General features: G+C 37.7%; 1 protein-coding gene across 8 annotated transcripts in view; it reads left to right on the forward strand.

Moving 5' to 3' along the window:
- KIF20B (kinesin family member 20B) overlaps positions 1–16,011 on the forward strand; it is a 68,408-nt gene that overhangs the window by 25,789 nt on the left and 26,608 nt on the right. For 6 of the 8 annotated variants that reach the window (XM_079793150.1, XM_079793147.1, XM_079793146.1 and 3 more), the window contains exons 17-20: positions 385–613; positions 3,868–3,920; positions 5,879–5,998; positions 10,642–10,792. In XM_079793150.1, the coding sequence (XP_079649276.1) occupies positions 385–613; positions 3,868–3,920; positions 5,879–5,998; positions 10,642–10,792 (553 nt within the window). The remainder of the gene's footprint in view (positions 1–384; positions 614–3,867; positions 3,921–5,878; positions 5,999–10,641; positions 10,793–16,011) is intronic. The other 2 variants (XM_079793152.1, XM_079793153.1) reach the window with 1 other exon arrangement.

The following is a 16,011-nucleotide window of genomic DNA, read 5'->3' on the forward strand; positions in this document are numbered from 1 at the left end:
ATTATGTCTCCCTGACATGGTTTGGGTCTTGGTCTAAGCTGGGAAAATGGATCTTTGTTTTCTCAGTTATCCCACAAAACCTTTTAAGACTCATTGTGTAACTGAAAATACATCTGAACTAGATAATCATAATTGTTCTGTAATGACTTATCACAGTTTACAACATTGTTTGAATGGGGATCTGTGTCTCATATTTCATAAGACAGAAAATGAATAATAGAACACAACTTTTTCATAATTAGAGATACTTGATATAATTTATTTAAAAAAATTCAAGTTGTTAATTCTTTTGTTATATTTTTTAAACTGTCTGAATCAGATGGTATCTCACTGTAAGAGTGAAAGCCACTGTTAACATAGGCATGTGGTTTTTGCTATTTTTAGGAAGCACATAATTACGTAGGAATTGAAGATATTATTGATTCTCTTCAAGATGATGTCACTGATATTAAGAAACAGGCTGAAATTGCTCACTTATATATTGCATCTCTTGCTGACCCCCAGGAAGCTATTGCTTGTTTAGAAATAAAGTATAATCAAGTTAAAGCTGAATTAGCTAAAACTAAAGAAGAATTAATCAAAACCCAGGAAGAGTTAAAAAAGAGAGAAAATGGTAAGTAGGTATATTTTACTCTTACTTGGATGATATAAATGCATAAAAAGACACCCGGTTAATATAAGAGATTTTTTGTTTTTAAATCCTTACCTGATGACATGTTTATTGAATTTAGAGAGAGAGACAAAAACATCAATGTGAGAGAGAAACAGTTGCCTTCCATATGTGCCCCAACCAGGATCGAGCCTGAAGCCTAGGTATTGCCTGGACCAGAAACTAAACCCACAGCCTTTTTGGTGTGCAGGATGACGTTACAACCAACCAAGCCCCCCAGCGGGACAGAATAAGAGATTTAGGCAACTTATTTACCATTGTGACCAGGAAATTATTTGATTTGGGTAACATAGTTAATATTTTAACTTTTTTATGGCTTTATAGTAATTTACTATTAAATTTATTTTTGCTTTTAGACTAATATTAGAAAATAGACTTCTTAAAAGAACTAAGTATTAACTTCATCAGCAAATTAATAAATCTCATGTAAAGTTGTAAAGTTGTAAATTTTGTTCTTTATTCTTTATGAACTCTTCTGTATTTTTAAAAAAATATATATACTAGAGGCCCGGTGCACGAAATTCGTGCACGGAGGGGGGTTGTCCTTCAGCCCAGCCTGTACCCTCTCCAATCTGGGACATCCCTCTCACAATCCAGGACTGCTGGCTCCCAACTGCTTGCCTGCCTGCCTTCCTGATTGCCCCTAACCGCTTCTGCCTGCCAGCCTGATCACCCCTAACCACTCTGCTGCCAGCCTGTTTGCCCCCAACTTCCCTCCTCTGCCGGCCTGGTCACCCCTAACTGCCCTCTCCTGCAGGGTTGATCACCTCCAACTGCCCTCCCTTGCAGGCCGGGTGCCTCCCAACTGCCCTCTCCTGCTGGCCATCTTGTGGTGGCTATCTTGTGTCCACATGGGGGCAGGATCTTTGACCACATGGGGGCAGCTATATTGTGTGTTGCAGTGATGATCAATCTGCATAGTACTCTTTTATTAGATAGGATAGAGGCCTGGTACAGAGGTGGGGGCCAGCTGGTTTGCCCTGAAGGGTGTCCCTGATCAGGGTGGGGTTCCCTTGGGGCGTGGGGTGGCCTGAGCGAGGGGCCTGTGGTGGTTTGCAGGTGGGCCACGCCCTCTGGCAACCCAAGCGGAGGCCCTGGTATCTGGAATTTATTTTCCTTCTACAATTGAAACTTTGTAGCCTGGAGCAGAGCCAAGCCTGGGGCTCCCTCCGAGGCCCGCAGCCATTTGTGTTGGGGTTATAATTGAAACGTTGTTGCCTTAGGCGGGTGGGCCCGGCCAGGGTGTGCGGAAAGCTTTGCTTCCCCTGTTGCTGGCGGCAACCCTGGCCTGCTCTCTCAAGCTCCATTGTGCTGCCATTTGTTTGAATTTGTTTACCTTCTATAATTGAAACTTTGTAGCTTGAGTGGAGGCTTAGGCCTGCAACGGCTGGCAGAAAGCTTGGCTTCCTCTGTTACCTAGGAAACCTTGCTCTCTGTGGCTGTAGCCATCTTGGTTTGGGTTAATTTGCATACTCGCTCTGATTGGATGGTGGGCGTGGCTTGTGGGCATGTCAGAGGTATGGTCAATTTGCATATTTATCTATTATTAGATAGGATTTTATTGATTTTTTACAGAGAGGAGGGGAGAGGGATAGAGAGTTAAAAACAATGGGAGAGAAACATCAATAAGCTGCCTCCTGCACACCCCCTACAGGGGATGTGGCTGCAACCAAGGTACATGCACTTGACCAGAATCAAACCTGGGACCTTTCAGTCCACAGGCCTATGATCTATTCACTGAACCAAATCAGTTAGGGCTGTATTTTTTTTTTTTTAAATATATTTTATTGATTTTCCACAGAGAGGAAGGGAAAGGGAGAGAGAGCTAGAAACATCGATGAGAGAGAAACATCAATCAGCTGCCTCCTGCATACCCCCCACTGGGGATGTGCCCGCAACCAAGGCACATGCCCTTGACCGGAATCGAACCCGGGATCCTTGAGTCTGCAGGCCGACGCTCTATCCACTGAGTCAAACTGGTTAGGGCAGGGCTGTATTTTTTATTTTTTATTTTTTATTGATTTCAGAGAGGGAGAGAGTGATAGAAGTATCAGTGATGAGAGAGAATCATTGATCGGCTGCCTCCTTCATGCCACACACTGGGAACCGAGCCTGCAACCCTGACATGTGCCCCTGACTGGAATCGAACCTGGGACCCTTCAGTCCACAGGCTGACACTCTATCCACTGAGCCAAACCAGCCAGGGCAACTCTTCTGTATTCTTTTTTTTTTAAAATATATTTTATTGATTTTTTACAGAGAGGAAGAGAGAGGGATAGAGAGTTAGAAACATCGATGAGAGAGAAACATCGATCAGCTGCCTCTTGCACACCCCCTACTGGGGATGTGCCCGCAACCAAGGTACATGCCCTTGACCGGAATTGAACCTGGGACCCTTGAGTCCGCAGGCCGACGCTCTATCCACTGAGCCAAACCGGTTTCGGCATCTTCTGTATTCTTAATGAACTCATACAGTAGTACATTCTACTCTTGGCTTGCAAGATTAGGATAGTTGACTCCTGTGAATGGTCTTAAGAAGTCTATTTGATGCTTCATTCTAGCTCTGATGATCATATCTGGGTTTTAAGAGCATTAGTTAGATGAAATACTCTGCCCTTTTCTCTGAAACAAGATTGGTAGAAAATAGCACGTAAGCCTGGCCAGTGTGGCTCAGTTGGTTGAGCGCTGTCCCATGAACCTTGAGGTTGTGGGTTTGATTCCCAGTCAGGGCACATGCCTGGGTTTTGGGCTTGATCCCCCAGTAGGAGGTGTGCAAGAAGCAGCTGATCCGTGTTTCTCTCTCATCTATGTTTCTGTCTCCCTTTCCCTTCCTCTCTCTGAAATCAATAAAAACACCTTTTTTAAAAAAATGGAAGAATGGAAATAGCAGGTAAGTTGTGCTTCTACATTATAAAGTAGTCCAGGAAAGTACTAGCTTCTTCTCTGAAGTTATGCCAGAAATTTTTTACTATTTAGTATATGTCATTCATTTTTATTCTGAGTGTTTAAAGTAGCTTTTTCAGAAACATTCCCTCTGGTGATAGAATTAATAGCTGAATGCTGTGCTTCTGGTGCTTTCAAAATCCTCTTTTCTTAATATAACACTAGTTGAAGTGTCTACTGTAGCAGCTTCTGTTTTGTGATTATTCAGTAATAATATTTTTTTAGTGTTTGTTCAATATTTTTATTTTTTACAGAATCAGAAATTAACTTAAATTCATTGGTTCAAGAGCTTGAGACATCTAATGAGGTAATACTTTAAGCTTTATTTTTGTCTTGTTAAGGAACTTGATAAGTAATTGAAGGGACATGAATTATAACAAGATACATTTATTTTAAACATAAAATAATAAATTAATTGATTGAAAAATATGTGTCTTCACCCTCATTCCTCTTTTCAGTGATGGCCACTGGGAAGTTTCTTCAGGCCTTCCAGAAAGTATTTATATATATATATATATATCACATACACACGTATATACACCTGTTAGAAAGTTTATACAAAAGGGATTGTCATTCCATGTCTTCTCTTAAAAGTTGTCTTGGATAGATCTATGTCATTTTTTTTTTTAAGCTAGGTGCATGGTGATGATTTAAACTGTTGTGTATTTTGTCTGAAATTTTGTTTTAAATTATGGGATATGGTGCAGGTGGTGTGGCTCAGTGGTTGAGCATCGACCTATGAATCAGGAGGTCTCAGTTCATTTCCCATTCAGGGCACATGCTGGGGTTGTGGCCTCGATCCCCAGTTTGGGGCATGCAGGAGACAGCAGATCAATGATTCTTTCTAATCATTGATGTTTCTATTGCTCTCTCCCTCTCCCTTCCTCTCTGAAATTAATAAAAATATATTTTAAAAAATTATGGGATATGGCCTGAGCAGTGTGCATCATTGGAATTCTGAAGATCTCTGACACCTTAAGATCAGATAACCATTCCAAATGGTTGTGTATATTTTTGACATTGATAGATCTAAATATGAAATTACAAGTATACATGGAGGTGAAGTTAATTTAGAGCTCTAAAGTTACTATGTTTCCTGACCTTCTGTGGCATGAGTTTCTTATTTTAACTTATATTCATCCTATTAAAGAACTAAATATTTTAGGATATGATCAGATATAGATAACTCAAGGTCTTTGTATCTAATATCTAGCATTTAAAGAAGTAACTACAATAATGTAGCAGAAGACATTGTAGCTACTGTTTAGACAACTCCTAAACTTTCATTTTTCTAGCTATAAAAATAATAGATGCTAGTTGTAAAAATTCAGGTATATTAAACTATGCAAGATAGAAAATAAACAAGGTCCCCTTTAATCTTTCTCCTAAATTACAAAAAAGAGAGAATACCAATAAGCTGGTTGGTATCTCTTTTAGACTTGTGCTTTATATATATTCATTTAAATCTCAAAAGAACTTTATGATATAAAGAGACATTAAATAACTTACCCAGGGTCCCACCACTAGAAGGTAGAGAAACTAGGATATACACCCAGAGAGTCTGATTACAGATTCCTTTTACCCAGTATGCTATATTCTTTCCTTTGTTTTTATAAACACTTTATTTTCATTTATTTATTTGTTTGTTTGTTTGTTTAGTTATTTATTTATTTTTAGAGAGGGAGAAAGGGAGAGAAAGAGAAACATCGATATGAGAGAGATATGTCAGTTGGTTGCCTCCCATATACACATCTTGTGGGGATTGAACCCACAACCAGGATATGTGCCCTGACTGGGAATCGAACCTATGAACGGTGCATGGAATGAACTTCCAACTAGCTGAGCCATACAGGCCAAGGCTAAACATACTATATTTGAAATAAAAATAAGGTCATGCCGCCAAAACCGGTTTGACTCAGTGGATAGAGCATCGGCCTTTGGACTGAAAGGTCCCAGGTTCGATTCCGGTCAAGGGCATGTACCTTGGTTGCGGGCACATCCCCAGTAGGGGGTGTGCAAGAGGCAGCTGATCGATGTTTCTCTCTCATTGATGTTTCTAACTCTCTATCCCTCTCTCTTCCTCTCTGTAAAAAATCAATAAAATATATATATAAAAAAATAAAATAAAAATAAGGTCATGCTGTACATAGTGTTTGGTCCTTGGTATTTTTGCTTAGTCTTTAAATTTGAAGGAATTCTAAAACTGCATTGTATTTTATCCTAAAATATATTTACTAAATATTGCTGTTTTTCTTCTTTTCAAAGAAAATAATTATTCAGAATCAAAGAATTCAAGAGTTACAAGATTTAGTTGATCAAAAAGAGGATACTATTAACAACTTTCAGAACCTAAAATTTCATGTGGAAGACACATTTAAAAGCAGTGTAAGAATTTTACTTTATTCTTCTGCATTTTAAATTACATTAAAAAGTATGTTTTGGTTGTGACTAAAATAATTTAAAATAGCTTAAATAAACTAATTTTCCAAGAATGTTTAATTGTTTATTCTGGTGTTGAATTCAATTTACTATTGTGAAAATCTGAATTTGTGAGAACTTCAAAGGGGGCATTTGGCCTCTTTGAACGTAAGTAGAAGAAAATGAGATGAGAAGAATTTGTAGCCCTTGCAGGTTTAAGCCTCAGCTAGTTGGAAGGGGCCTCTTTGGTAAAAGGAACTTTGATATGCTTAGAAATCCAGAGAGCATAAAGATCCCCATCTCTTTTCTATAACCTATCTGTATCTATATATGGAACCATACATGAAATTTAGTAAAACAAGTTTTTTTTTTTTTAAATTATATGCATTTTACATAATGTTCATATACTTAATTTAGCTAGGATATTTTCTTCAAAAATTACATTGTATACTGTGGTATATAAAGCCTTTATAGGTTTTATAAATACCAATTTAGGTGGTTTTATATTCAGTTAGTGCAGTTTAGGATGATTAGTCTTTCAATTGTTTTTTTAAGCCATGGTTTTTGGTTTTCTCTTGGTTTTTATTGTAGGCTTCAAGTTATTTTTTAAGTGGAAATGGTTAAATATAGGGTAGTAGCATAATAGGCTGAGAAACCTAATAGCCAAACATCTCTACTTTGTTTAGAGGCCCTTTTGTATGTTTTCTCTGACCAGAAGAGGCAAGAGTGGTATCAATAAAAGTGACTGTTGGCCCTCCTTTGAATCTTGACAATCAGACTCCAACAATACTCACCAACATTCTCTGAGTTATCTCAACTTTGGGTGGGCTTTGGATACTACAAGGGTAAATAAGCATTCTAGAAGAGTGGCTTACCCTCTGTCTAATATCTCTTGGTATTTATTAGATGTGTTCTTCTATCTTACTTTTCTGTGCCTGAACTGAGAGAAACTCCCTTGTAATAAGGCATCGAGTAAGGATGAAAATTATAAAGTGATTTATTTCAGTAAAGAAACACTTATTGAGTATCTACTGTGCCAAGTACTATGCTAGATTCTGGAAATTACATAGATTAATATAATCTAGTTGCCTTAACAACTCCCCAATAAGAGGGAAACCACGTAAACACAATGGAATGTGCATTGATAGTATGTCTACTGAGAATTAGGTTGGTGTTTAGGGAATACTTCCTGGAGATGAAAATGATTAGTTTGGGCTTTAAAGAATGATTAAAATTTTTAGCTGATTTAAAATAGACGGAGGGTGCAGTTTGTAGCCACAAGACAAGGAGAATATATTGACCTTCAGTTATAAGAATCAAAATGTATAATGTCTTGGAAATGAGAAGCCTGTCAGTCAGGAAAGTATAAGCAATTTGTTGTTCAGGAAGGTTTGAAGCAGGGTCAGGTGAGAAATGAGGCAAGGTATCAGTAGAGTGGGGTAAGATGGTGGAAAGCCTATAATAGTGCATTTTTGGGTTTTATTCTATAGGCAGTGAGGAATCACTGATTTTAAGGAGAGGAGTAACAAAGTTGATTTTTTTGAGTATATGTTTTTGGAAACTTGGAGAATGTGATTGAGATGGAGACAAAGAATATTATGAAGAACAACCTCCATACTTTAGACTGGAGACAGAGACACCAGTTAGAAGCCTCTTGAAAGAGTTCCTGTGATAGTTCATGAAGAATTTGATTTAGGGTGGGAGGTTAGTGGAGGTAGAGATTAAGAAGAAAAAATTGATCTGTGAAATAAGAGTGGGGTAAATATTTTGGAACTTGGGGCTTGTTTTCCAGAAGTGAATTGCTGGGCCTCCAGGCTCTCAGCACTTTAATTTGGTTATTTACTGCATGCTTTTGCTCTAATCGCTTGATTTGAATTTTAAGTCTATTGTTTGGTTTGGTGAAGGAAAATAAGAAAAAGAAAAGCCAGAAACATCATTCTGGTGACTACAACTTCAAAGAAAATTGTTGGAAATTTATCAAGGAATAACGTTTATTTCTGTAGGTTGTTTGCATACCACAGTTAGTAATGTTTAAGTAACAGTAAAAAAGCAATATAAAATAAGCAGAATTCCTAATTTAGTAGTCCTTGCCTATAAATAAACTTTTTAAATAGGCTTTAGATCCTGTTATCAATTAACTTATAACGGTGCTAAATTGCTCACATAAATACATAAATAAACAAGTGTGAAGTAACCTGGCTGTGTGCTCATTAACTGTTGATCTAGGGTCACTGTTCTAAAGCTGGTCTTGAAAGTGACTCTAATGATGGAAAATGTTTATTTTGAACGGTGGTTTTTTATTGTTCTTCCAACCAAGCATACTCTAGATATTGCAACAGGACACTCCTTTAAATCACAGCTGTGGAGGATAGATTTTTTTTGGCAGGTGGCGGGTGGGAGTGACGATTATATAATTTGAAGGGGAAAAAGAAATCAGGCCATTGTGATAGGTCTCAGAGTGGGGGAAGGAGACAACTGACACTGTCATGTAGTCAAAACTCTCTAGCTCTGTCAGAGCTGTGATCATCTATCCCAGGGTTTTGTCATTTGTCAGTGATGCCAAGATGCTAATTGTGAGAAAGTATGGAGGTTGTTCTTCATAATATTCTTTGTTTAAGGATATCTCAAAAAATGTTGCTTTTATTTTTTTCAACAATCCATCACTTTATGACTTAAAAGTCATTTTATTTATATCTCTTAAGAATAGAGTGTTTGCTAATTTATTTATTTATTTTTTAAAATATATTTTTAGCCCTGGCCGGTTTGGCTCAATGGATAGAGCATCAGCCTGCGAACTGAAAGGTACCAGGTTCGATTCTGGTCGAGGGCACATGCCCGGGTTGTGGGCTCAGTCCCCAGTGGGGGACTTGCAGGAGGCAGCCAATCCATGATCTCTCTCTTCATGGATGTTTCTGTCTCTCTCTCCCTCTTCCTTCCTCTCTGAAACAAGGAGAGGGGGAGTGATCAATAATGAGAGAGAATTGATTGGCTGCCTCCTGCACGCCTCCTACTAGGGATCCAACCCGCAACCCAGGCATGTGCCCTTGCCTGGAACCGAACCCAGCACCCTTCAGTGTGCAGGCTGACACTGTCCACTGAGTCAAACCCCTAGGGCTATTTGCTGATTTCATAATATAAACTAGGGGCCCAATGCACGAATTTGTGCACCTTGAAAGGAACTGTGGGTGGTGAGTCTGTGGTAGGCACAAGGGTGGGTCTCGGCCCATCTTCCACGCCCCTGCCTGGCCCCTCCCACTGTGAGGCTCCCCGACCCCCGGCCTCTGTTGCTCCCGCTGCTGCTCCCACACGCTGATGGCACCAGCCCCGCTGATGGCTCAGAGTGAGCGGGTGCGAGTGGGGCCTGCACCATCAGTGGGTGAGAGCCACAGCTGTGCTCTGATCGCTGCTCAGGAGCAGGGGGAGGTGGAGAAACCCTCAGGGGTGATCAGGGCCAGCAGCTGCTGCTTGCACCCTCTAATGGCGCCAGGCACTGGCAGCAGGTGCGAGGGCTGGCTCCGGCGCTGGCAGCCGGTGCGAGCACCCGGCAGGACTGCAGCTCATGGTAGCAAAGAATTTTCAATAACCACCAGAGGCTCGCCCCAATGACAGCGAGCCTTGGTCTGGCGCCCCTGCGCCCCTGCTCACTTGCTCCACCATCCTGCTGCAACCAACGCCCACCATGTTCTATGCATGCCCCCTGGTGGCCAGCACACATCGTAGTGACCGGTTGTTTGGTTGTTCCTTCGTTCGGCCTATTTGCATATTAGCCTTCTATTATATAGGATGGCATTTTTTTCCCCCATAGAGTTTTTTTCAAAAACTCTACATTAAAAAAAAAAAAATTCTTGCCTTTATCATACCTTTGATTACTATAGACTTGCACTTAACTGCTGAGTTTTACCCTTCCTCTTTCTGGATAACCTGTATGGTACCTCCTTTCTGCTAGCCTTTTAGGGAGGCATAGTATCTGCCTTAAAAAAATAAAAATCTCAAAGATTTTTATCATGAAGATAAACTAAGAACCCAAATTTAAAGTCTGTATATCTTTTGACTATACAAGGCTAGAGAGTAAGGTCAAAACTTTTTCTGGGAGTTCTAAAAGTGTGAGACAATACTGCTTATCTTTGAGAGGCTTTGGCTACAAAACATAATTATTGTTGAATTTTTAGAATGGGACCTCAAGATTTTAAGTAAAAGTATAAAGAAACAATTTTATCTTAGTGCTTTCGTATTTTTCTTTTCAAACCATATTTAAAATGTGACTAAGGGGTAGGTGTTTTAGGGTTCTATAGTTATCCCGAAACAAGTCTATAATGCAACAGATCACCTTAGACAATCTAAAGATGAATTAGTGTTTACATATCAGGTGAAACTACATGCTTAACTGATTTTAAGACAAGTTTTCTTGTCCTTAGTATACACATTATTTAATATTACACTTTTGCAGAGTCGTCAGTTATTTTAGGGTGAGATTTAAGAAATAACTTAGAAAAATGTTTCAACAAATTTGAAAATAAAACTTTTATGATGCACTATGAAACAGTTTATATAGTTTTTACATTTATTGTATCTTTCTATATGTGAACTGATCTGAATTTATTTTATTTTAGGACAAGGCTGGTACATCTGTAATAATAAACAATAAATTGGCTTATAATGAACCAGTTGAAATGCCTAAGGACAACAAAAGTAAAACTTATTCAGGAAGAAAAAGATTAAACGAAAATGAATTTCAGCAAGATGAGCCACCAGCTAAGAAAGGTACTGCTTCATTTGCCAACAAGAGGCCTTTAAGAAAGCTAATTCCTAAACCAGTAAGCAGAACAGATGCAAATGGAGGAAATTTATTTGTCTAGGGAAAAAACCCCTGAAGAAATCTAAAAGTCGCTAATATTTATGCTAACATGTTTTGAACCGTCTAGAGGATGGGTGTATTTAAAGCTGTCTTTTATTATAATAAATTTATTTTTACATATTGTGCTTTTTATCACTTTTGCATGCCTGTAATTCTTTTACTTCTCTGCTTATAATAGTTAAAACATATCACTTTCATTTTCATAATGATTGTACCTTTTTTTCACCAAAATCTTTCCACATTGCTTTCTACCTTTGTATTTTTTTTATTCGTTTGGAGAAAAGGAAATCTGACAGGAAGACTTTGAACTAAATATTACTAAAGACAAATGTGCTCGAGAATGAATTCGGTTACTGTAGGAATAATTAAAAAACAAAAGTGGGCACATGCTTACTCTCTATCTCCCTGTATATGTGGAAGAACATGCCAGCATTTACATTCTTTCTAAACTTCATTATTTCTTTTGGAAAACTTTTGTAGTATGATACAGGGAGGTAGGGTTTTCTCAGAGAAAGTGCATTCGCTTTAGAAACCTGGCTACCTGCTTCACTTTGAGAAAAAATGGGTGTGTTAAGTCTTACTCTGGACATTAGTTAAATAAAATATATAGTACTTGCCTCCTGAGGTTGTCATAGATGAAAACAAATGGGTAATATACCAACATACTAAACACCTCACAGAACCTCAGTAAAATGAATGTTTTCAAAAGTAGGCGCCTTAAGGATAACACAGCATTAGGTAAATGCTTTGTAGGATATATCATGCTTGTGTGAGCTAATAGATTGAGACAAATATGCATATGCTTTCTGTCATCCATTGAAGGAGGTGTGCTTTGCTACTGGGAGGATAACCTTGCTGTGCTTTCTATTGCACTATTCCTCTCTTTCATTCACCTTGGTCAGTGTCTTAGACTAGTTGAGAATGTAGATAACTAGGAATGGGCCAGGAGCCAGTGTTATACACAGATGACCAATCCTAAAGATAACCCATTCATGAAGAAGATTAAGAACTATAGCTAAATAATTTGGATGTGAGTAGATCTGAGTAAGTTTAGGTAACATAACGAATTTTTATTCTTAAAATCACAACCACTTTGGCTATTTCTCCATTACTTATGTTATTAAAAAGTATAGTGATTACATAAGGGATCACATAAAAACTACAGATATAACCGCCCTCTTTCTTCTCTACCTAATATTAAAAGATATCCAGAACAAAATATGTGACTCTTACAACTACTAGCATAGAAGGAGATTTATAGTTTCTTGGGAAGCATGTTTTCTGTTCTTAAAAGGGAATGCAGAGAAGATTTGACTTTGGGTGATGGGCACACAGTGCAATATACAGATCTTGTAACATAGAAACCCACACCTGAAACTTACATGTTCATGTTGACCAATGTCATCCCAATCAATTTAATAAAGTATTTTTAAAAAGTTTATTCGATTTTATTTTATTTATTTTTAAAAAATATATTTTATTGATTTTTTTTTACGAGAGGAAGGGAGAAAGAGAGGGATAGAGAGCTAGAAACATTGATCAGCTGCCTCCTGCACACTCCCCACTGGGGATGTGCCCTCAACCAAGGTACATGCCCTTGACCAGATTCGAACCTGGAACCCTTCAGTCCACAGGCTGATGCTCTATCCACTGAGCCAAACTAGTAGGGCATAAAGTATTTTTTTTAAAAAAGGGAATACAAAGCCTTTTCTCTATGAAAGTGAATTTACTTTTTGAGAGCACTGTAGCCATACTTTGGGGAAGCTGGTAACCAAGCAGGCAAAGAAATAATTTTCAGATAGTGATAAAGGAGACAAACCAGAGATATGATACAGTCTATTTGGGATTTTTCATTCAAAACTAACTTTTTACAACAAAAAGAAGTAAACCGTATGAATATAGGTTGCATGTAGTGTAAATATTGAATTAAAGTGTTAACTGTATTCCTTTCTTTTTGTTTACTTTTAAAAACTAAACTGTAGATACTGTAGAGGTTTTCCTATCTGTATTGCTGGATTGATTTTAATTTCTACCTCACAAGGCTGTCCTGAGTATGTTCTATAAATCTTTTGACACACTAGTAAAACTTTTTGAAATTTTTGAAAAAATAGTACAAATATCTAAAAAAAAAATCAGATAAAAATATTTGGTTTGATTTACCTTATATTTTGTATTATATTTTGGTTCTTTTTTAATTAAAAAATTTTTCCCATTTCAGTTGACATATAATTATTATATTAGTTTCAGGTGTACGACATAGTGGTTATATGTATATAACTTAGGAAGTGATCACACCATGTATGCAGGTTCTTGAAATAAAGTGAAATTAAAGGAACAATATTACTTGATAACAGGAGCTTTCTGTATTCACTTCAGGGTAAAGGGACTACATGTATATAGTATGCATGACTCAAATATCTTCCCTCAGGATAGTCAGGATCTATTTGTGATTTCTGTTTGTTTTCATTTTTAAGTTGCTTAGATCCCATCTCCATTCCTAATAAGAGTGGACATTTTTTATATCTTGTCTTTTTAAAGGGTAAGGGGATTTTTTTAAACATGTCTATTATGAGAAAAAAAAAAATCCAGGACTCTTTAACATCCTCACTTGGTTTTCTCAATTAGTTATTTCCATTGATGAACTCATAGGTGTGAAAATATTATCAAGTAGAGAATTAGGGTGCATGGAAAGTAGAACAGGAGTGAACCAGTGGAGAAGACCAGGTTATTTCACTTTGGGATGACTTGCCACAACTTTATAAGATGCTGGGAGATAATCTAATGAAAAATAATACATTGGTTCAAGATTATTATTAAAAATCTGTTAGATTTAGTGGGCAGCTTTGTTGTAAAAGTAAGTAAGGGCAAATCATGAAGATTCCAGATTAGCTGGGGTTCTTAGAATAAACCGAGAAGGAAGTGAGGCTATACAACAGGGGTAATGCCATGTTTCTGCTGTTCTCTCTGAGGCAGGAGACAGCCATGTAAGTTATCAATAATAAAATTTTGTCCAATGAACTTTTAAAATCAGCCTGTATTTAAGAAGAGAGATCTTGGGATCCCATAAATGGGATCACACAATTACAGCTGCCCAAAAGCATTTAGTCAGTGGGTGAAGGAAAAGAATATGGGTTGTATTTGTAAAGTAAAAACATCAGCCAGGGCTAAAATATACTTTTTTAATTCATTGCACTGAAAGTAATAGGCTTTTTAATGAGTAGGATTTCAAGCCAAGATCCCCTCCTCCCCTTAAAACTGTCTTGCTTTTGTGGAATAGTATTGCTTGTATTTCATATTATATCTGGGATCTTTAAGCCTGAGGAATATGAATCTTACATGCTTAGTGAGGACACCAAATAAAAACAGGTGAAATCAACAGTGAATAAAGGTCAAAAGGACATATGTAGTTGATTATATCAGAGCAATGTTGTGTAGAAAGTTAATGTACAAACATCAAACCATGAAGTGAAATAGAAAAGGAAAAAATAAAATTGGAACCCCAGAGTCAGATTCTTACATGTTTTGATTTCCTAGGATTTGAGATAATCAGCAGACCCTGATTATAGTAATGGAAGTTGTATGAAAACATATAAAGATAAATTTGTGGCCCTGGCTGGGTGGATCAGTTGGTGGAGCAATGTCCCATACACCAAAAAGTTGCAGGTCTGATTACCTGTGAGGGCACATGCCTAGGTTGCAGGTTTGATCCTCAGTTGGGGCACATATGGGAGGTAACCTTTCGATATTTTTATTTCACATCAATGTTTCTCTCTCTCTCTCTCTCTCTCTCTCTCTCTCTCTCTCTCTCTCTCCCCCCCCCCCCTTCCTTCCTTCTTCTACAAATCAATGAAAATGGCCTCAGGGGGAAATAAAAAAGAAAATGGCTTTGGGTGAGGATTAGAATAAATGAAGGAATAAATAAATATATATTGGATATATACATATATAAATTTGTGTATCTAGAGGACTGAGAATTATATTTCAAGATTTAATCCTACAATCTATGAGAAAAACTTGAACATAATTTTTACTTGACAGTTGTACGAATGAGGTGAGTTAACTTGTTAAAATGAACGTTAAAAAGTAACTTTTAGCTAATAGTGTATGTATGCTTGGCATAGCTTATACCAGGTATGATTATTAAAGTTCTTGTATTTAACATTTACAAAATGCTTTAACATACATTATATATTAACCATTTGGGCCTCTCTTACTACTCTTTTGTAGAGTAAGTAGGGCAGGTAAAAATATTCTAGAAATGTAGATATTGAGCCTGGAAAATGAAAACTTTTATTCAGCTTTAATTAGCTGAACTCGATTAATTTTTCAGGCTTTAATAATAGCTAACTGCGTCCCAAGCACAGTGTTCTAAGCTGATTTGTTACCTTGATCTTCACAATAACTCAAATATGTGGTAGTGGTAGTAGTATTTCCACTTGAGGAAGCAGTCAGTTTATTGATGGTCATATAGCTAATGAAGGGTAAAGCTACATTAGAATTCTCAGAATTTCAACCATCTTTTTCCTAATTTTAGCCATGAAAATTTAAGGTATTCAGTTTTCAAATCACTAATTTAGTAGCTCTCTCATATAATTATACTTTAAAACTGTACTTTATCTCCTTCCCTCTGTCCCATGTTATAATGATAAAACAGATTTGTGGTGGGCCCTCTCTGGTTTGGCTCAGTGGATAGAGCATGGGCTGCAGACTGGAGGGTCCCAGGTTCGATTCCAGTCAAGGCACATGCCCGGTTGTGGGTTTGGTTCCCAGTAGGGGGTGTGCAGGAGGCAGCCAATCAGTGATTCTTATCACTGATGTTTCTATCTCTCTCTCCCTCTCCTTTCCTCTCTGAAATCAATAAAAATATATTAAAAAAAAAAGATCTGTGGTGGGAAATTTAAATAATACTGAGAGTTATAAAAAGGAAGTATAAGCCCTGACTGGTTTGGCTCAATGGATAGAGCGTCGGCCTGGGGACTGAAGGGTCCCAGGTTCGATTCTGGTCAAGGGCATGTACCTTGGTTGCGGGCACATCCCCAGTGGGAGGTGTGCAGGAGGCAGCTGATTGGTGTTTCTCTCTCATCGATGTTTCTAACTCTCTATCCCTTTTCCTTCCTCTCTGTAA

Source organism: Cnephaeus nilssonii (genome assembly GCF_951640355.1).
Source record: "Cnephaeus nilssonii genome assembly, chromosome: 16".
NCBI classification, from domain to species: domain Eukaryota; kingdom Metazoa; phylum Chordata; class Mammalia; order Chiroptera; family Vespertilionidae; genus Cnephaeus; species Cnephaeus nilssonii.